The sequence below is a fragment of the Oreochromis niloticus genome, linkage group LG7 (genome assembly GCF_001858045.2).
Source record: "Oreochromis niloticus isolate F11D_XX linkage group LG7, O_niloticus_UMD_NMBU, whole genome shotgun sequence".
NCBI classification, from domain to species: Eukaryota; Metazoa; Chordata; class Actinopteri; order Cichliformes; family Cichlidae; genus Oreochromis; species Oreochromis niloticus.
Window position 1 is genome coordinate 1131069 of NC_031972.2, and position 22136 is coordinate 1153204.

At 43.5% G+C, this 22136-nt stretch overlaps 1 protein-coding gene across 4 annotated transcripts in view; it reads left to right on the forward strand.

Moving 5' to 3' along the window:
* Positions 1 to 22136, forward strand: part of immp2l (inner mitochondrial membrane peptidase subunit 2) — a 211776-nt gene that overhangs the window by 14616 nt on the left and 175024 nt on the right. For 2 of the 4 annotated variants that reach the window (XM_013264810.3, XM_025909183.1), the window contains exons 2-4: positions 4485 to 4626; positions 20527 to 20630; positions 21784 to 21859. In XM_013264810.3, the coding sequence (XP_013120264.1) occupies positions 4492 to 4626; positions 20527 to 20630; positions 21784 to 21859 (315 nt within the window). In that variant the 5' untranslated portion in view covers positions 4485 to 4491. The remainder of the gene's footprint in view (positions 1 to 4484; positions 4627 to 20526; positions 20631 to 21783; positions 21860 to 22136) is intronic. The other 2 variants (XM_013264822.3, XM_005449168.4) reach the window with 1 other exon arrangement.

The window sequence follows — 22136 nt, forward strand, 5'->3', positions numbered from 1 at the left end:
GGACATGGTTTGGTTATGAAAAGTCTGACACGGACCAGAAAACTGTACTCTGCAAATTATGCAGGAAACCCGTCCCCACCTCAGACTCGAACACAGCAAACCTCTGCTACCACCTACACAAGAATCACGTGACACAGTGTGGAGAGTTTATGGATGGGAGGCAACAAAGAGCCGTCAGGTGCTCCAAATAAACCTTAGACTCAACGTTAGCACAGCCTTTTCCCCGCAGCACGCCGTCTAATAAATACAAAGCAAATGGCGGCTGTTACAATTTATGTCTAAAAATATAAAGTTTCAGGCATCGGTCATAACACTCGACTCCAGGTACGCGACGCCCAGCTGGAAACACTTCACACAAGTCGAGCTGCCCGAGATTCACAGAATTTACAGAAAATGTAACATTTCTGTGATAAATATCGTTGCCGTGACGATAAATGTCTTATATCGGGATATGAGATATTGGTCATATCACACAGCCCTATCTCATATGTCTCAAATAAAGACGATATTCCCGAACACACCACAGCACGTGCTCTGAACAGTCGAATGTTTCAAGTATTTTGACAGTTTGTTCGTTTTCAGCATTAATTGACGGGAAGCAAACGACAGAAACGAGTTTGTGAATCCAAACTTTGGTGCTGGAGGTTTGCTTAAAATGATGAAGCTGAAAAGTCCTGTGACCACGTCCGTGAGCTATAAGCTTCTTGTGACTGTTAAACGCTGACATTGAGGCGATATGCTCTTTTGCTGGAAAGCTGTAGAACTCAGCAAAGGTGCTGAATTATTGATAATATGCATTTTTAAATTAAAAACCCAGAAAGAAGAGTAGTTTGGGGGCGTCTTCCTATTAAAAGGAGCTGTATATTATGATGTGGACATTTAGCTAACAAGGGGAGAAGCTCATTTTTCATTTACCCGTCACTTTGATGTGGGTCTCGCTGTGTCAGCCATTTAAATGTGCCGACAGGAAACTGTGGGAAACAAGGTCGTTTTAATGCGAGCGCCGCGTGGCTTCGAGGTGTCGGCGCAGAAACGATTCGACTGTAAAAGCGAGCGGAAACCTTGAAGCCTGCACATCGAGCTTCCTCTGATCGTTCGCTCGTTCTCTGTGGGTGAATTATGCGACCGGCTGCATGGAAGTGTAATGGCAATATGTTCACGTCAGGATGGATTGTTATGGTAGGATGGATTTTCTGCACCGGCGCCGGAGTTTCCTCCCTGCAGCACATGGCAGGTGACTGATGTCTTACAAAGCCCGGCGGAGGCAGATCGCTGTGGTTAATAAGATGTAACGTACACGGAGGCCGCGGACGCTCCTTTATGTGAGGAGGCTGCAGCTCTGTGGGTTACTGCGCTTTACTTTGCCTGTGAAGTGTCCAAGCAGTCTTTTACTGTTAGACGATGGTATTCTCATGATGTCTCACCTGTTCTTGATTATCCTCCATCCTCCTTTCCCAGATTCCTGCTCTGTCACTCCAACCCTCTACATGCCATCAATCTTCTCTGTGGTCTTCTTCATTCCTCCTCCCTGGCAGCCGTCTCCCTTTTCCAGTTTCCTACTCTCACCTTTACACTCCTGCCCGTCCTTTCTCTCTCGCTGCCTCCTACGATGCCTTCCCCCTCTCCTCTTCCTTTGTCTGTCAGCAGTGGCACCACCACCACCACCCTGTTGGCTAACAGCACCGGACAAAGTTAGCCTGACTCTTTCCACATTTCCCAAATACACCAGATCTAAAAGTCGCTCCCTAACTTTGAAGCACAAACCCAGCTGTGAACACGATGATGTGACGTGACAGCATTTCCATTTCCAGCACTTCTGTGAAATGATTTCTGTGATGTGCTGAGCTCTTCTCTGCTCGTATCTCATTATCAAGGGACGAATAAAGCTAGCAAGTTCCCCAAATGCTACAGTATTTGTAGCATTTGGGGAACACACTACAGTCCTTTAAGAACTGAGCTTATTGTGTAATTTATAAATGTAATTATTTTTATCGTCTGGTTGAACTTCTCGGGCTGTACAGTGTGTCTGCTGTCAGTATTTGTCTCCATGGCTGCAGACAGATTTCCCTCCGGGAGAAATCAAATTAAACCTGAATTTTGTCCAAACACCAAATACACCTGTAGGCTGTTGTCCGTCCTGCTCCACTGTGTTTCCCTTTGCCAATGCGCTGCTGGTAAAACCCTCCCTATCAGGCCTATTCTGCTGATGGCTGTTTAGTCTCTGATTGGTTAACTGTCAGCACCCAGTGACAGCAAACAGCCAACTTTTAAACCACTCTGTATTCCATGATGCTAAAAGCTTTATGTCAGATATATTAAAAAATCTGTTTTTAAAGAGACTGTTCACCCCAAAATTCCCAGTATTTTCCCTCTGGCCTGCAGTGCTGTATATCCAACTAGACTTTTCTGTGAGTTTTGGACATAATGGTTGTAGATACGTCTCCCTTCTCTACAATATAATGAAGCTAAATTGCTGTTGCCGTGTGCTGCCCAGCAGTATGACCACCAAACACCACTCGGTTACTCCAAAAAAGCAGAAAAGTGAAACTTGAGCTTTATGAACATCAAACACACTGTTTGGCCCGTTTGGTCTGTGCTTCCCTGCAGACCTGCTGATCAGGTTGAGGTTGTGGCTCTGTGAGCTGGAGGGTTGCTGGCTGCAGGTCGAGAATCGGTTCGTGTACTGCTGCGCTGCACTCGCAGAGCACTGAAAAGCAGCAGCTGCAGTCCAGAGGTGTGGAAGTCCGCAGACCTGACAGGCAGCTCATTAGAGCATCTGCAGCAAACACAGTGCGATTCTGTTGGAACCTGAGTGCACAGAAGTCTCCCTTAAACACCTCCTGCAGGGTTTTTCTGTCTTCTTTGCTGAAAACTGCTTAAACTGGAACTCGAGTGCAAGTTTGCAAGTGAGATGATAGCAGTTTGTTTACTTCCACCTACAACTTGGATTTTTCTGTGCAGAGCCAAGAAATCTGTTTTTCTTGGGAGCGTTTCATACTAACAGGGCTTCTGCAGTCTGTCTGCTGGTGTCTTGGGAAAGTGTTTCTGCACCTCTTCGCCTCACAGTACTGAAAACCTTCCTGGTGTTGACATGCAGTATGCTGGTAAACTGCCACGTTGAATTGAGACATTGAATTAGAGGCAGAAACAGATTAACTTGTACTTTTTTAATCCCTGAATGTGTTCGTGTGGCCTCGCCGACACTCCCTGACTGCGGATGGGAAAGCGTGGCGGCAGAGTACAGTGTGCTTTGATGATGTTTCATCTGAAGTCTTGTGATATGGAGGTAATAGCTGTGGCAGATCTCCAGAGTGAGGACGGCAGACGTGGAGACGAGGCTGTTAGCTGTTAGCCGAAGGCAGCGGTGCATGGCTGCTGCCGCCGCCGCCGGCTGCTCGGTCATTTCACGCCTGTCTGGGCTTCCTGGAGCGCACCAGCAGAGTGGATGAAAAACTCTGTCAGGAGGGGAACGGGCTTAGCGTGATGTGTTTTCAGCGTTCGCTGTCGCCAAACCTGCGATAAGAACTTTCAAAAGGACGACTTCTTTCTGTGGCTCGGGCGTTTACCCGCAGCAGGCAGGGCCGTCTCTTAATTTGGAAAGCATAACACATTTTTCTAATTAATGCAAGCAGCAATCAGTTACATCAGGTTTCACACACAAGACTCCAAATATCACATAATGTTTCAAATATAATGGTTAGGGCTGCATCTCCACCAATAGCTCGAGTCTCCTTTGTGCTTTTCACTTTAATGGGGCACAAAATGTTCAGTTCCACTGATGCTTTTGTATCAAACATTATTATAATGTTGCAGGAACATCACTACCCCATGACATGTGCTGCAGGGCTCCTTGTTCTTGCATCTTTATGACCTGTTGCATGTTTGTTTCTAATCCTGCTGCAGGTTTCATCTGCATGAGTGCTTCTGCTTGATGCTTTCAGACGGTTTTGGAGGTATAACTGAATATGTGCATGAACTTTACACAAGCATTGACTCTTGTGCGACTGGAAGCCTCCCTTTTGTTTTGTTTTATCTAGATTTTCTAAATTCTCCTTATTTGCATTTTCTTTGTCACAAACTAGAATTTTGGTTTTTGCAAATCTTTTTGACCTATGAAATCTTGATCACATTTTTTCTTGTTAATTTACAATTTTAATGCCATTTTTTTCCTTGTGAATTTGATGCTTCCCTAATGTGATGTCATAGTCATGTGGAAAACATCCATTTTCAGGTCAATGACTGGCTTCAGTGTATCTGAAAGGTTTCACATGTACTTTTCCACTTAACAGACCTTATTTACCTTTTTGCTTCCATGTCTTTCTCTAGCGTCTTTCTGTTAATCTCCCGCTGCTGCATTGACCCGCCTCCCCGCAGAGATCAATAAAGTTTAATCTAACGTAGTCTAATCTGAGCGCTGTTTATTTTCCTGCGTCTTGTTGCGGTCATGTCGACTTCCCGCTCTCATGTTCTTCTTCCCTGTCCAGATCTGCGATGGCTCAGCAGGCCACGGCGGGGCGACGCTGCCTGCGAGCGTTTGTTAGCGGATTCTTCGTCGCCGTCCCCGTAACCGTCACCTTCCTCGATCGATTCGCCTACGTGGCGCGTGTGGAGGGATCATCGATGCAGGTGAGACATTACAGCACATCGGCTTATCAGAGAGAAGCTCACAGCGTCTGCTCGCAGAGGTCAACGGGAGGGGAAGCTGCACTCTCTGGATGTCTGACTTTACAGATAAAGAGCAGGTCAGAGGTCGGAGCATCGTCACAGCGTGCTGAGGATTAGGAAGTATGAAGCCTGGAAAGCAGGTTTCTAAATGAAATGAAAAAGCATTTTCTTTAGCTGGAAGCTGCTCACGTCCTGCTTACATCTCAGATTCTCTTCTTCCTAGCACAGCGTCCGGTTTGGCAGCTGATGGTCGTAAAGTTTGAGTTCTAATAAGCATGAATTCAAATTTCAGTGACTTCAATAAGAAATGTAAATCTAAATGTTGGGTTTTATTTAAGCATGACCTGTTCTGTGATTAGTATCGCTGTTATATTAAAATGGTATTTTGTGTTATTGATCGTTACTGTGAAACAGATTCAGAATCACTGCTTTATTCTCGTCGTGGTTAAAAACAAAGTTTCTAATGTTTTACATATCGAAACATGATACAAATCAGCTGGTTTGAATGCAGACACAGCTACACTGTGTCATTATTTATGAAGCCAGACGCAGGAAAGTGTGGAAAACAAATTACTGCGAGGAATTAAGAGGTCGGTTTATCAGCCGTTGCTGCTGATCACACGCTCCTGATTAACAAGTGAAAAACATTCACCAGTCCTCCCAGGAGTGGACGTCCAAAAGCCGACAGTCCCATCTGAGACTCCACAGCCTGTTGCCTTTAACCTGCGTGTTAAAGGTTAAAGTTCATGAAAGTATTACGTGTTTGTAAGGTTATCAGGAGGAAGCCTGTTGGCTCTAACTCGGCAGCACAGCTGAGGTTTGCAAAGCTGCGTCTCAGCGAAACAGCAGACTTCTGGAACGATGTTCTTTGGACACATGACACCAAACATCTCGTACATCTTCTCGTCTTATTGTTAGTTAAATAAATAACGATGCGTCTTTATCATGACCGTATGTGAACCTCTGTGTCCACATCACTGCTCTGCAGGAGGTTAGCGGGCAGACTTTACTCAGTAAATCAGATCATTTGATCGTTTCCAAACTCTCTGTGTGTGCTGCTCACAGCTTTAGTGCTAGCAAAACTACGTCTTATCTCTCAGTGGGAGGGGCTCTATTAAGACATAATTTACTCAATTATTCTATACGAGCCTCGTAGAAAAATCCCGACCATGAAAAACATGACAAAATTTCATAAAAAGATAAGGAATTAAATAAATATAATGAACAGAAGATATTATCATTATAGTTTTTATAATGTTCTTTCAATGCAGGGTTTCATTGACTAATAAAATCCAGTGTTACACTCAGTTTTACTGTAGTGCACAGCTGTCAACATGACACACACGTGATAGAAACAGAACTGGCCAATGTGTGGTGTCAAATCCAAAATAAGCAAAATATTCCTCAATTTCATTATTTGATACTTCAGTGGAGTCGTGGTCAGACGTCTCCATCCACTCCGTGATAAGTGGTGACACATCTGAATCAGAGCCAAACTGTCAATGTTCAGGAGCCACCAAGGATCAAGCTTGCTGTGGACTGGAAACTGCTGATTGGAGGAGCAAAGCTGAGGCTTTCAAACCTGAGAACACTGTAGCTGTGAAGCATGGTGATGGTAGCATCACGCTCTGGGCTGTTTCACTGCCAGTGGTGCAGGTTGGTGAAATCATGAAGAAAGAGGACTACATGCACATTCTTCACCTCAAATAAATACATAAAGGTTGAACCTTGGACGTAGTTGGGTGTTCCTGCAGGACAACGATCCCGAACAACCATCAAAACTGATTTTGGAATGAATAAAGCAGAATAACATCAAGCTTCAGGAATGGCATTCCCAAAAGCCAAAAGTTTGTGGACCACAGGAGGAAAACCAACCAACTTAAATGACTCTACCAGTTTGGCCAAGAAGAGCAGCCAAATATCAGCCAGACATGCTGGAAGCTTGTTGATGGATCCCAAAAGCATCTGGCAGAGATGTACCTGGCTAAGATTTCACTGAATATCAGTGGGGTGTATGTATGTATTTGAGCCTGTGTGTTGACTTGTCTGTGGATTAGTTCTTGTTTAAGCCATTGGAGATGTATGCTGTACAATCATTCCACACTGGAAAAAGACCAGTCGCTGTCAGAAGAAATTAGCCAGTTCCAGGATTGATGAGTTTCTCTGAGTTAATGTTACCCAGTAATGTGGAACATCTTTCAGAGCTAAACTCATAGTCCAAAGGATTTTAGCGAACAATGACAGAGATTTTCTCCTGACTGATTTGCAGCTCTTCATTCACTGCTGGACAGAAAGGTTCACACATGCTCTGCTGAGCTTCTGTAGTACACGGCGTCACAGTTCGTGGGAGAAACAAAGACAGAACTTTAAGTCACGACCTGCTTCCCTGCTTGGCAAAAAGGGAAGTATTTTATTTAAAGGTTGCAGGCAGTGCGGGTGGCCACAAACATCAGCGTTCACACATGCAGGCCTCTTCATCCAAACGGTAAATAAAGCTGCTCTCCTCTCACATGAGAAGTCTGCTGGGTTTTGACCGACTTGTTTCCTGTCGTGCAGCTCATTATCCCTGACATGTGTTGCATTATACATAAAACAATCTGCCGTCTATTTTTAATGAGCATGAATTTTAAAGCTGCGTGTCGCTCTTCGCTGCGTGTTGTAGAGTCTTGTAGCTGCTTTCACCCGGGTCGTGAAAGCGACCTCGGGCATCGAGTCTGACGAGTCTGAGAATCCAATCAAATCTTAAAGCATTAGGAATAAAACCTTACAGTGGTGTGGCATGAAGGGAAGGTAAGTGGGTGAATAAATGAGATGTTTACACTCACTGTTTCTATCCTCAGAGCGAAAAGAGCTCCTGCTCTGCTTTTGGCTTTAATCTGTTGACGTCATGCTTTCATCCATTGGGAATTTGCCTCTGTGAAGCCTCAGCGAGGAACAAGAAGGAAAGAAATGGAACAAAAAGTACTTATAGCCTGAATAAGTAGAGAGAAAGTCACAATGACCTGAGCAGTAAAATCATGCACTGCAGGCTGCTTTGGTCTGGAGCAGGGGTCCCCAATCTCAGTCCACGAGGGCCGGTGTCCCTGCAGGTTTTAGATGTGTCCTTGATCCAACACAGCTGATTTAAATGGATAAATGACCTCCTCAACATGTCTTGAAGTTCTCCAGAGGCCTGGTAATGAACTAATCATGTGATTCAGGTGTGTTGACCCAGGGTGAGATCTAAAACCTGCAGGGACACCGGCCCTCGTGGACTGAGATTGGGGACCCCTGGTCTGGAGTCTATTCATCTGCAGACTTTCTAATGGCCAGCAGGGGGCGAAAAGAACATTGGTTGTGTAGAAGCCAGCTATCTATGTTTGTATCATATCTATCTAACATATCTAATAGACAGTTTGTTCATGTAAATGGAGAGTCCTCTTCACACACTGAGGTTAATTATGGAGTTCCACAGGGTTCAGTGCTAGGACCAATTCTGTTTACATTATACATGCTTCCCTTAGGAGGTATCATCAGAAGGCATGGCATACATTTTCACTGCTATGCAGATGACCAGGGCTGGGAACTGATAAGAATTTAGCGATTCGGATTCCATTATCAATTCTCATTGGCTCCACTTTGAGAATTACATGCTGTTTGTTCAACGTTTATGCATGTTGGAGGCATCTCCCCTCATCAGTGGTCAAAAAAGTTATCAAACATATCACACAGAATACATTAATTACTTACTCACAGGAGAAAGACATTTGTTATATCACGTGTTATGTTAGTTTTATGTTACTCTGTAAAATGATATGAAACACACTGTTAAATGGTAATTATGAGACAATATAAACCTACAGGCTTCAGCCCCACACACCAACACAAATCTCTATCTTAATGAGGACATGTGATCTTTCTCTTGCACAAAGAGAGCAAACATCATGGTGATTCTACTGTAGAAACATGAACAGGTAGAAACAGAAGCTCATCCCTTTGTTAGCTGTTGACGTTCAGCAGCGGCTCACTTTATCACGGTGCTGGTCTGGGGTCAGCATTTACTCAGCTTTCACATCACTCTTGACTAACTTAGCATTAGCATGCTGTCTGTGCAGGTGCTTGCAAAGAGCCGGAGTTGTTGTAGCAGCATAATGCAGCTGTTTCTGTCCTGGAGCAGTCTCCACTTTACCGTCGCACTCTCATCCTTTTGTGCAATAAAAATTAAAGAACCAGTTCTTGATTCCCATCCCTACAGATGACACCCAGCTCTCTGTCCATGAAGCCAGATAACACACACCAATTAGTTAAACTCCAGGAATGTCTTAAAGACATAAAGACCTGCTTCTTAATTCAGATAAAACTGAGGTTATTGTATTTGATGATGATTTACTTCAGAAACAGGTACAAACGGATGCTGCAGCCTGACTGCTCATCCATTTGTTACCTGTTGAAGTTCAGGGTCGGCCTTCACTCGGCTTTAATTTCACTCTGGGTCTTAGCTAGCTGGCTAGCTTAGTGTTAGCATGCTGTCTGTGCAGATGCTTGCAAAGAGCCGAAGTTGTGTTAGCAGCATAACTGGAAGTCCTGGAATCAATTTCCACTTTAACATCATGAGCAAGGGCACCTCACGGGCGCTGCACGATTTGTGTCCATTATGGTGTTGTGTGTCACCAGCAGTGTTGGGTAAGTTACTTTAAATTAGTAACTTAGTTACATTACTAGTTACTTCTATCAAAAGTAACTCAGTTACTTCAAGTTACTCGTTACTTTCAGAGTAACTAGTTACTAGGGAAAGTAACTTTGGTTTTACTCAGAATTCTCTTGTTAATGTGTTGCTTCCGTAACTGGATACCCAGCCAGACTGCCAGTCTTCTAGCTTGCTTACTTGCCACAAGTGCACTGTGCCACCTACCAACAGAAAGGAAAAAGTAATGTGCACATTTCCACGAGAGAAATCCCACGCCTGGACCGTCGTTGACCACCGCCATGATTCTAGCCTGCTTTTTACATCCAACACAAAAACTGCAGTCGTGGTGCTTTTGATTGTACTCAGAACTTGGAAATTCTGCCTTCTGAATAGGAAGATGTAGGTAACACCAGACTGCAGATGAGCTGCATACAGAGCTGGACTGGGACAAAACAATCGTCCCGGGCATTTTGACTAGAGACCAGCCCACCATTATAGGAAAAATCATAAAGCCTTTGAATGAAAATAAACACTGTTGTGACAGTGATGTACACTGTTCTGATGGTATATATGTATCAGTCTATCAATCGTTTGTTGTAAGACTCAGATAATTATTTTTTTAAAAGCGAGACATTTTAAATGAGAATAAGAAAGAAAAGTATTTCCTTGTGCCCCCCTTTCCCTGTTAATGCCCTACCTGGCCCCCTGGCAACACTTTGCTAGACCCGCCCCTGCACAGTTACCAGCTGTCAGCTACGTAGAAAAGGATCCTGGTGTTATTTGTCTCTCAGAAACAGCTCATAACTTCCCTTCAACTCATTCATGTCACCTAAAAGGTAAACCTGTTTCTCCATCACCTGTTCAGCTCTGATGATTCAGTAAGGACATCTCCTGGTTTCATCTGCATGTTTCCCTCTCACCAGATAACCAAACCGATATCATGACCAGCAGCTTTACAGCTGTGGCTCCAGCAAACATCAGCTGATACTAGAAATTAATATTAAATAAATTCTAACAACAGCTGATCAAGCTTAAACGTGCTGCTGTTGTTTAACGCGACATCCGCTGGTTTCCTCTTTCTGGCGCAAAGTGGGCGATAAATAAACAAGAGAGAAAAGCCGATCAGCTGATCATTGATCAGTTTCGTGATTGAAGTAGAAACAGGAGAGAATGAGAGAAGAAGAGGCAGCTGTGCAGCTTCAGCTTTGTGTCTTTTTCATTGTAGCTGAAGTCCGGGACAAACTGTGTTCCTTTTCACCTCAGTACGAAACGCGTAATATTTTCTCTGAATACCAGACGATTCTGTTTTTTACGGGACGGTTGGAAACTCTAATAATTAACCGTATGAACAAAATAAAGTTCAACATCAGTAACATAGCACCCACCCAGCTGTATAGAAACTCCGTCATGCTAGCTAGCACGCAGTACGAAAATGTCAGCATACCGAAAATAAACTCCACCTAAACTTGGTTTATATCTGACTCCGATAGACTGCAGGTCATAACTTCTTACCTGAAGTTCAGTTCACCTGACACGCGGACCTGCGGCCGCTTCGGGTCTCTCCTCTTGCCTCCCTTTTCCGTCATCCACCTGCTGGCCTCCACCACTTGCTAATGTTATTGAATCTGTGGAAGCTCCGATAGCCACCACACGAAGTAACGAGTAACGAGCCTATCTAAATCCCAGTAACGAGTAACGCGTTCCTGGTTTTGGCATAATAACTAGTTACCGTGCTCGTTACCACAATAATAACGTAGTTACTGTAACGAGTTACTTAATAACGCGTTAGTCCCAACACTGGTCACCAGTGGTGGTGACCGTTGACCCAGTTTTAGCTGTGGGACAGACGACCTCACATCTGACTCTAGAATATTTTGGTATACAGAGAAGTTCATGGTCCTTTCAGTGACTGCACGGAGCCCAAATCATCGTCCCTCCACCACCGCGATGATAACGGTTTCATTTCCTCCAAACGTGCTGCTGTTTGTTCCAGAAGTCTTGTGGTTTCTTCATTAATTTGTTCTTTTTAGAGAGAATGAAGCCATACTTGTTCAGTCTTTTTCTAGTTGTACACCCATGAACTTTAACCTTTAACATGCTAACTGAGAGTCTGAGATGGAGCTCTTGGGTCTCTTTGCAGGTTCACTGAGCACTGCATGATTTGAAGTTTGGTAGATTTGCTGGAACTTCAACTCCTGGGAAGATTCTAGCATTGTGCTAACAATCCAGAATGATATTGGCCTTTAAGGTTTGACACAGAAGTTGCAGCGTAGTTACGCTGAAGCCTCAAAAAGACAAAATGAAACTAATGTAGTCAAAAAAGTCCAAATCCATGTGTTTCCAAAGCTGTCTAGTTTCATAGCTGTATAGGACCAATATGCCGTACATTCTGGATAAATGTAGACTTTCTATGAACCAAAAAACATGGCTGTCTGAGAAACCCACGTCAAACCGCTCGGCTCCATCCGCTCCAGCAGAAAATGTTTGCCTTCTGGGTGAAATCAGATGCTATAATGACATTTTACTGGTAAGATACAATGGGGCAACGATACAAAAACTTGGCAGCCGTATGAAATGTCAGCGCTCGACTGCTGTGGAGTCTTAATGTGGCCGAGCTCTGTGATTCGTCGGTCAGGTCAGGAGAGTTTGTTTGGTGAGTGAGGATGAGCGGCTGCCCCCCGCTGCTCTGCGTTTACTGCAGAGCATGACTCTCTCCTTCTGTATAAGCTGTTCATTTTCTTTTGCTTAGCCTCGCTGGTTAGCAGGACTCACTTCAGAAGTGAAGTTGCAGACAAAGTTTCATTGATCCTGCTGTCACAATGAAAGTGACCACCCACCTACAGTACCCTCTCCTATCACGGCATTATGGCGCTCCACACAGACAAAATGCTCTATAACAACTTATTAAAGAACACAAATGAGAGTCAAAGATGTTAAACCAGCCTACAAACTGTCCCAATCCCATCGAGCATGCAGGTTGACGCTGGGACAAGCTCGATTTGTGGAGCCACCACTCTGCAACCCACACTACCAAAGATTCTTCTAACAGCACCCCAGAGCACGTCTGCACAATATTCGGCCGTGACAGTGAGAGCAGTGAGTCTGCTGATTCTGCAGGAAACATTTCCCTGAAGTCAAACAGCTGAATGTTTAGAAAAAGACTTCTGCAGCAGCCTCGTCGCAGAGCACCGAGAGACCGAGGCTCTGGAAGCACACAGAGCGAGTGATGTGTGTGTGTGTGTGTGTGTGTGTGTGTGTGTGTGTATGTGTGTGTCATAAAGCCGTATACACAGTTGCAGTGTGAGGACCTGTCTTGTGCACCTCGCCCCTGTAGCAGTGGCTGAATGTTCAGCTGCAGCCGTGTTTGAAGGTGAGAGCTGGGTTAGGATTATGTTATTAATGGTTTTATTTAATCTTGAACTAAGTCAACAGGAAATTAATTCCAGTCAGTGCGAGGTGAAGTCTCAGATTGTTTTATCCTTTCTGCAGTGCTTGGATTGTTGTCATGGAAACAGTGCTTTCCAGCCTCCTGAGTATGTTTGTGATCATGTCCTGCTCGACTTCTTAATTTATGACAAAGAAAAAGGAAACTGTGTAAAACCAAAGACTTCAGTTTTCTTTCAGCTATTTTCTTATTTTTAAATGTTTTAATAAATTAATTTTCTCTGCATGAAGCCCGAGAGGTCGAGCGCAGGGTTTGCCCGAGTTGGTGTGAGCGCCTCAGGTTTCTGTCATTGCAACATGGGTCTCACCTCAGCTGTTTGTTTTCTTATTGTTTTATTTATTAGAAAATCGATCAAACAAAAAACAAACGATAAAAAGAAAATCGTACTAATCAGTCCGTTTTCCTGAGACCGCATCAATTATTTAGTCAAAGAAACAAACACACCTGAGCTGCTGGTATTACAGGTAAAGTCTACAGTCTTCGTCTTTCCCTGATTGGCACTCTGCTCGCAAAAACCCAGTAAAAATTCAGACAATTTAAAAGCAACTTTACAGATACATAGTTAGCTCACGTAGTTGTATCACAGGTGTGTCCTGAAGAGTCGGGGTACACCTGTCACCTGACTAAAGCCCACCATAGAACCAAGTCTGTCAGAGCTTATCTTTACATGTTTACCTGCTGTACTGCCATTTGGTTTTTACACATATTTCTAGTTACAGAATAGATTTCACAGGTTTATCTCTCAAAACCATAAATACAAAAAAGTTGCATAAAATAGTTTCCAACTACAGGAAATGTATTTAGAGTGTCTTTGTAGTTTTATTTTTGAGATACACTAATTTTTATAGACTTTAAGAAAAATGAAAATAAATATTATTTTGCACAATTTGGAAAAAACCCCAGCATATGGATCAAAATAAACTATTTCCAACAGTGAAATTTAAGTTTAAGCCTCCCAGAAACTTTACAGAAAGACGTAAAGTCAAACATGACTTTCAAAAATACCAGTAAACCTTTGAAAGGCCCTGCAGGGAAAAAACTACATTTCCCATGAAAAATGACGTCACTTCTGGTGTTCAAAGGTAATGGCGGCCATGCCATAGTTCGCGCTGATGTTTATTCCAGTGTAGGAAGTGCTATGAACAGCTGATCGACAGAGCGTGTTTCTGCATTATAATGTTTTTGTTGTTGCCAACGCTTTTTATGCGATTTTTGCAAAAAGCCGTTTGTGGATGAGACCGTGACCTGGAACAAGTTGAATGTATGTTTCATATGGAAAACATTTATTGCGCTATCTTATGAGTTGCAATTTTATTGGCATTTAAAAATAGTTACGCAAAACAGAGCGTGTACGCTCCGACGGGCTTAAACAGATGTGCTGGTGACATTAATAAATCTGTTAACTTTTATAGCTTTCCTTTATGCTCTTAAATAATCTGCTTTTATAGAAACATCTTTTGGTTTCAGGCTTGTTTCACACTACAAGCATCATTGTTGTCATCATGCTACAGCTTTCACACACACTCGTGTATTTTTGCTTTTGGATCCAGAGAATATGCAGGTCACAGCTTTACTTCCTCCTAACTGACTTTGTGTTTCACTGCGACTCCCTGCGAGAGGTCGCAGGTCTGACCTCCGTCTTCAAAGCAAACATTTGAAAGGCCAGAGGATTGCATGTTGGTTGGACACAGTTGCAGTAACGCTGGTCGTGCTGCGGTCTCCCTGCTGCGACTGGAACATAAAGCTCCACACACACATGTTAAATCGGTTCCCCCCCACCCAGAACATTAACTTCAGTGTGAACATTTTAGCTTACAGCTTGAAGGCGTCATGTTTGATACTGACCCAAAAAGCAACTGGGGGGAGGGGGAAAAAAATCATTAAACTAAACAGCACTCGTATCAGCAGAGTGAAATGTTTGGGGATGAAGATCTCAACAGTCTGAGCTGCTCTCTAACTTTTCTAATAGTCAAACCAGTAAACCTGGACGCTGTCCCATTAAAAGTTTGTGTTCAGCACTTTAGAACAAACCAAAAGTCTCAAAGTGCCCGAGGACCCGAGAGGCTGGATCACAAGGCTGAAGTAGGTCAGACAGGTAGTCTTGTTTTAAGACAATAAAGTGCTTTAAAGGAAAGTAAAAGCCTTTTAAAATCAATACATAACCTGACAGGTAACCAGAGAAAACAGGAGTGATGGGCAGGAGTGAAAGCTGTCATCAATCATCCGGTCCACACATGGGAACAAGCATCAGGGATTCGGGTTTCTTGCACCTGCGTGAGTGCGACGGACTAAAAACGGGGAAATAGTAAAATACTTGAACCTTCATTGGTGACGCTTTTATTGGAAGAGTCCGCGTGCCGCACAGAACGCGTGGCGTACAGCAGTGACCTTTGTTTAAAGACGTTCCCTGCAGTGTTTTGTACTTTGCAGCTTTTTTTAGACTTTAAAATTCAAGCATGTGTGTCTTCTTTGCAACATGCATTTTTAATGATAAACCCACAGGTGGTTTCTGCAGGGTCGAGGAGGTAATTTCCCTTTTACAGAGGTCACTGCATCATAACAGGCCGCAGTGTGTCTGTATTCGAGCTCTCGGTCAGTTACAGATCAGTCAGCTGCAGTCTTTCAGATCTTCTATAAAAGCAGAGTCACTGCAGCACTTTCACAATCAGTACATTATTATTATTATTGTGAAATATAAATGCGGCTGAAGCTGGTGAAGTATCCATCTCTAGGTGATAAACTGAACTTACCGGCTAACAGCGTTCATATTTATTTTGGGTCTGACAGAAAAGAGATATTCTATCATTTACCCGGCAGGCGTGAAACGGCCTGCGCACGTACTGTTAAATGAAAGAGTCGCCGTGCATCATGTTGCGTGCTGGTGTGATTGGGCTTCGTCACGCATGGATCCTCTGATGAAGTGACACCAACAGAGTTGTAAGAATAATGATTTTGTTGTTTGTAGTGGTGTCAGACAAGGGAAGGAGGTGGGGGGGCGAGTCATCGGCGAGCGTGTGATAGAGCTGTCTGAGAGGACACGGGTATGCGGAGCGTCTTTCTGTTTTCTATAACACGGCGAGATGAAATGTTTGGTTTAAAGACCAGCTGACTGTAAACTAACCACGTGGGATCTGTCTTTACTCTCAAACATCATTTCTTTAACACAAAATTTTGGAAACCTTATTTGTTGGCAGGATTTATCACCCAAACAATTTTTGGCTACTTTTGGCACTCGTGGCTCCGTTACCTCTGAACGATGCTGTGCAGTCCAGCTGTGAATGAACAGTCATGACCTGGTCAGTCTCATGTGGGTTACAGCTGGTGTTGTGTGAGCCAGATGTGGCATGAAGCTCTTAAAAGGGCCCCGTCATTCAGGCCGACAGATCATCCACCTGCAGATTCCCTGACCGGTTGCGAGTAGTTGGCCGTCCATTTGATTGGTAAAACCCAGTTCATGAAGACTGGTGAGTGACGCTCTGGCAGCAGCCAGTAGCTGGGGAAAGTGTGTATTCTGTGTTTGTGAGTGGTTTCTGGAGACGGCTGACCTCAAAAAGATTCGTGGTTCTTCACCTAAAACCAGAACGGCCCCGTTTTTACAGATCTACAAGCTTCGACTTCCCATAGATGCATAAGGCCATAGCTGACAGCTCTGCCTTCTTCTTAAATGAAACTTTTGTGCTGCTTTCTGATGTTTCTTTACTCTTGGTTTGGGTTGTTGTCACTCATTCACCTGCTTGTTACATTTAGGCACCAACTGCTTCCTTAGGCTCACAGATACTCGTAGTTTAGGGTAAAACCTTCACAACAGAAACCTTACAGAGACAGTTTAGGAGCCACATCTTAGCTCCAGCATATAAAGTTGGGCAGCTCACCAGTGGCTGACTCTGAAATGTGAAATAATAAGAAGACCTGAATCACAGCCATTGTTCACAGCTGTGAAACTTGATTTTCATGCTTTATTGGACTAAACCAAAACAATGGCTGCCTGGAAGGTAGGAGATCGATCCGAGAACACATTATTTCCTCCGTCTAATGGGCTTAAATATGAAACCACTAATGCATGTTCCCCTTTAAAGCCTGATATTAAACTTTCTGGCTTTACATAGCAGTTACATTTTCAATTAAGACCCAACTAGAACTGAAATCCAGCAGCTGCACCAAGTAAAGAGCTGACACATGTAGTTTTCTTATATAGGTTTTGTTTTACATTTGGCATCAGAAAGTTATATGTGGTATTTCTCAGATGGAGTTTAATTCTAAAACTCGCTGCATTTGTATTGGGAGAAAATGTCCCTGAAGGTGCCGTATGCAGAGTTGTGCCATCCATAAATCAGCAGCACATATATTTCAGTACATTGCTATAATAACCATAAGGGAGCTCATTAAGGTGGGGTGATAATTCAAAGTAAAACCGAGTCATCAGGTTGTGGGGAGGCTGAGCAGAAGATTAAAGAAACAGGGACTGATGCAGAGCGGCTGAAACTGGGTTTTAATTGTTACAGAATTATATGTATATGGGTTCAAAATATTGGGGATGGATACAGGAGGAAAACCAAAATAACAACACTGGTCGGGCCGGGTCAAGTCAAACGATGATTTTAATGAACACACGTGTGGGAGATGGGACACTGTACGCAGACAGCACCAGATCTCTCACCGAAAACTACACAACAATAGTTTTATGAAAATCAGGGTATTGGAACGCCCCCTCATTGGCAAGCACAAAAATACAATGCATGTGTATACAAAAGGATTATCACTGCACCTGTAATAGAAAATGTTAATATGGAATCATGACAATACCTGTAATACAAGTTGTAACATAAGGCCGACAGCCTAAAGAAATTCTCTAATGAAGTAACAATTTATGATGACACATAAATGAACTAATGAGTAATTATTGCCAATACACACTACTTAAAGGTTAACCAAAGATATATCTAAATAAAGGATCATAAAATAACATGATGTAAGTGTTTTGTAAGCATGTGCGGCCTTCCACGCTCTACGTCACTTCCCTCAATAGATCAGTCAGACATCCCGCTGACTGTAGCTTTGAACCCTTACTGACATGAGCACAACTCCATAATAAGCACCAAGCGGCAATATGTATAAAGATGATCATGGTTACACCTGCAATGAAAGATTATATGATTATACCAACACCTGTAAATAGAAGATTAACATGAGGTTATAACGATCACTGTAATACAAACGTTAATGTAATGTCAATAGCTTCAATAAATGCTTTAATGCAATGCTTATTATATGATTCTGATGTAATGATAACAGTAAAATATCCCTTCTCAGTATCTTAGTTATTAGTGGCAACATTCAAGTTTTCTATGATGCAGGTGTTACCTTAACATGTAAATGCACAGACTGTAAACAATTGTACTGGTTGCTGAAGTTGTCCCTGTACTGGTTGATCCAAGGTCCTACCCTCACCTTGTATCATTACCCCTGAGTAGTTGAACTGGTTTTCCTCTGAAGGGACTCGGCTTTAGAGATGGGGTGGGTCCTCAGTCATTCAGTAAGAGTTCAGAGCAAACCCTCTACTCCTCCACGTCCAATGGAGCCAACTCAGATGCTTCAGCATCTCCTGGCCTCTAGATGACGTGTTCAAGAATGCTCAACTGGCAGGTGACCCTGGAGTAGGACTAGGACATGCTGGAAGAGGTCAAGCAGGTATCGGGGGGGAGGAAGGCTTGGCTTTCTCTGCTTTGACCGCTGACTGTGATGCATGATAAACATCAAATAATAGATTGATGGGTGGACAAATGGTGGATTAACACAATAATGAAGGTGAAGATGCTGCAGAGGATGGAGATGTGCTGTTTGGTGCCATCCATGAAGCAGATGATTTACAGGCAGTGTGAGAATAATGGAACCATCTCAGACAGTATACCAACGACCTTAAACCCCTACATGGAGTCTGTAGGTCTGGTGTCTTTCTGCTTTTATTGCTTAGCTGTATGGCAACAAGAGCTGACCCTGAACTGTTAACAGTGCCCAGCCTTCAGATGAGAAACCTTTTTTATGTAGATAAGGCCCTGGCACTGACCTCTGGGTAAACGTTAACATTTTAATCTAAATAAGGATTTAGCAAACACATCTTTAATTGTGTTACCTGGTGAATAATGAGGAGGAACGGCCTCGTGGCGGTGCTGCTGTGGCTCCAGGTCAATGTTGGGACTCTGTAGGCTGTGTGTGGATATCGCCAGTTGTTAAAGCAAACCAAATAAAAGTTTTGCCCTGTGTAAACATCAAGTTTCTCGCCAACGGATGTGTGTCTCCCTTTCTATTTACCGGTTGTGCTGATGTGTTGTGTGAGAGCACGGTGCCTGCTGTTTACTCTGCGGGAGGCCAAATAATTTCTGTAGATAATGCGCACTGCTGTGCAAAAAGTTTATATGCATCTGATGCTCAGATTCTTATCCATCGGGGACGTGTGGGATCATCTCGGCTGCATTGTGCAGCACAACAATGAGCCCCAACATTCATCCAGAGTGATAAAGGACTATCATCAAGCAGAGAAGAACAAGCAGTCCTGGAACAGATGGTGTGGACCCCACAAAGCCCCCAATCTCAGCATCGTGGAGTAATTCTGGGATTGCAGAAAGAGATGGGGGGAAAGTTTAGATGTTACTGCCAACTCGTATGGAAAAGACATAGAAAACTTTCCCTCAAACAGTGAATGCGTATACATCATATGAAAGACTAACAGGACTCATACGTGTCATATGGACTTTTTCATGTGGTTGTCTTTGCTGTGACAGCCCTTGTCCAGTCTCTGGATCCAACCATGGAGGAGTTTTCAGTAGAAGAGTCCACAGCTCTCAAACCCAGACTTGGTCCATTAGCTCCGGCGTGTGAGCAGCTGAATGCTGCTTGTTTCTTTGGACTGCACCGAGTTCCGAGGTCGCGCCCTGGGGTCGGACTATCTGTGCAGAGCCGGCACCCGTGGCCTTATGCAGAAATGACCCGGACCGTGTTGATGCCATCTCTCACCTGCTCAGTGTACATTTAAAAACAACCCAACCTCACCAGGCTTGGCTCCCCGTGTGCTCGTCTTCTCCCACCAAGTGATGTTCTGGTCATATCAAGTTAAACTAAAATCATAAACCAGCGGTCCCCAACCTTTGCGTGACGGACCGGTTTATGTCCTACAATATTTTCACAGACCGGCCTTTAAGGTGTCGCGTATAAATACAACAAAATAAAACCGGTACCGGTACCTGAAAAAAAAATGTATTCATAACACACGGGACAAGACCCAGGGAAACAGAGTTAACGATAAAAGTGATAAAAAATAACGACAAAAACCCGGAAAACCATAAATTTCACACCCAACTCTCGCGGCCTGGTACCAAACGACTCGAGGTTGGGGACCGCTGTCATACCTGAATTTGGCTTCTCTCCCTCCAATCTAGTCTTCTTGTTTGACGGCTAGTTTTCAGCGGCTTCAGGTTCTGACCATTGATCTCAAAACTGCACAGAAGGCAAAGACTGGCTTCTGAACGTGAGAGATTTTTGGCCACACCCACAAACTTTTGCTATTAGCCAGATTTTACTGGTTTTCCCAATCAGTTTAGTGCTACCCCAGGAAAAGACGTTAAGAACTGAGATTATTTTTAATTAATAGGTTCCTGTTATTGCAAAGACTTTGGTGCCAAATGCAAAGTGTACACACACATAACATCTATGAACAGTGATTTTCTATAAACTGTGTTTGTTGTTCTGTGTTTAGCCATTCCTCAACCCAGAGGGGGGGTCCAAGTGTGACGTCGTCCTGCTGAATCGTTGGAGTGTGAGAAACTACCAGGTCCAACGAGGTGACATCGTCTCTGTGGTGTGAGTAAATAAACCAAACGACACACAATCTGTGCATAAAATGGTTGTTTTGTTGAGAAATTATTGGGTGGTGATGATGTAAACGAAAACTCCCGGTGCGTCTTTTGTTTTTGCGTGGAGTCTCAGTCCTCTGCTGGGTTTGTGTTGATGCAGAAGCCTTTTCACAGCCTCATATTCAACCCCATCATTGCATATAAAGACGTATATTTGAACAAAATACCTGCAAGAAAAGGACAACAAAAAACCAGCGTGTCAAAATGATCTGAAAGTGACAGATAACAAATATCTGCTGGAGAAATCAAATGAAACCACGCAACGCGAACAAGTGAAACACTGTGATTAACAGCGGCTGCAGTATTTTAAAAGTTCACGAGCTCTGATGGAGAACGCGTTCCCAACATTTGTTATATTGTTTTTCTCTCTGTAGATGGCGGCTGCTTTTGAAAGCTTAGCTCAGCGAGAACAATAGGAGCGCTCTTTATCTGACATTTCATGGCTACAAGGAGATGAGTCATTTATAAAACTAATATAATTTTTTTGTCAAAGCGTCAAAGCTGAGCCGTTGGTCTAACGGCTAGATTATAGCTGTGATAACACACTGCAGCCTCAAAGTCAGAAACACATTAAAGCAGGGATGTATGCACGTTTTCTTCCAGTGTTTTCCTTTGGTTAAACAGACACTCAGTCGCTGAACAACAAATTGCAAATGCATCTCAGGGAAAAACATCAACCAAGTGAATTTTTCTCCGGTCAGAAGCTGGTCCCGCCTGCTCGTGGAAAGAGTTTTAAATAAAAGTGACATTTTTAAAGCAGAAAGAGTTTCTAGGCAGGCAAGTTAAAAGGATTTCTGGAAGCGATTTTTAAGTTTTAGCTAGAAACCAAGTTGTTATTTGATAGTTTCTCCACGTTATATGTGCAGCTTATTGTTGCGAAAGGAGATGATGGGTTTGTGGACGGTATGTTCCTCCAGGTTTGGAGGCCAAACCACTTTTGATGATTTTGCTATACAAGTTGTGATTGGAAAGTTTGGTTGGTCCATTGATCCATCCGTCTAATGCAAGATCTGGACAACGTTGCAGGATTGTAAGTCTGGTAACTCGGGGAGGTGGTGAGTTTTGCATTTATATGGATTTTCTGCGTATTCTGTGCGCAGGCAAACGCGTGCAGCCTGGGAATGTCTCAGCCGTCCGTCCTCGGTCCCAGACGTCCTCCGCTCCATCGATGTTCCTGTGAGCGTCACACACACTGATTCAACCTGTTCAAACCGGAGAAGCTGCAGTCCCTCCAGCTGCTCTGAGACCCACAAAACTGAGATTTCACACAGTGAAATTGACAGATTTGACAGCCTTTTCCAGCTGTTTGATGGCATGACGATGATTCTGTCATTTTTTCCCTAATTTTTTGTTATTTGAGGCAATCTGTGACAGGAGGCAGGAAGACAAGTCCTCCTCTGTGATTTTCCCCGGATGGCAGCTCCTCTCTGTTTGAGAGACGCCGCTTTTGTGG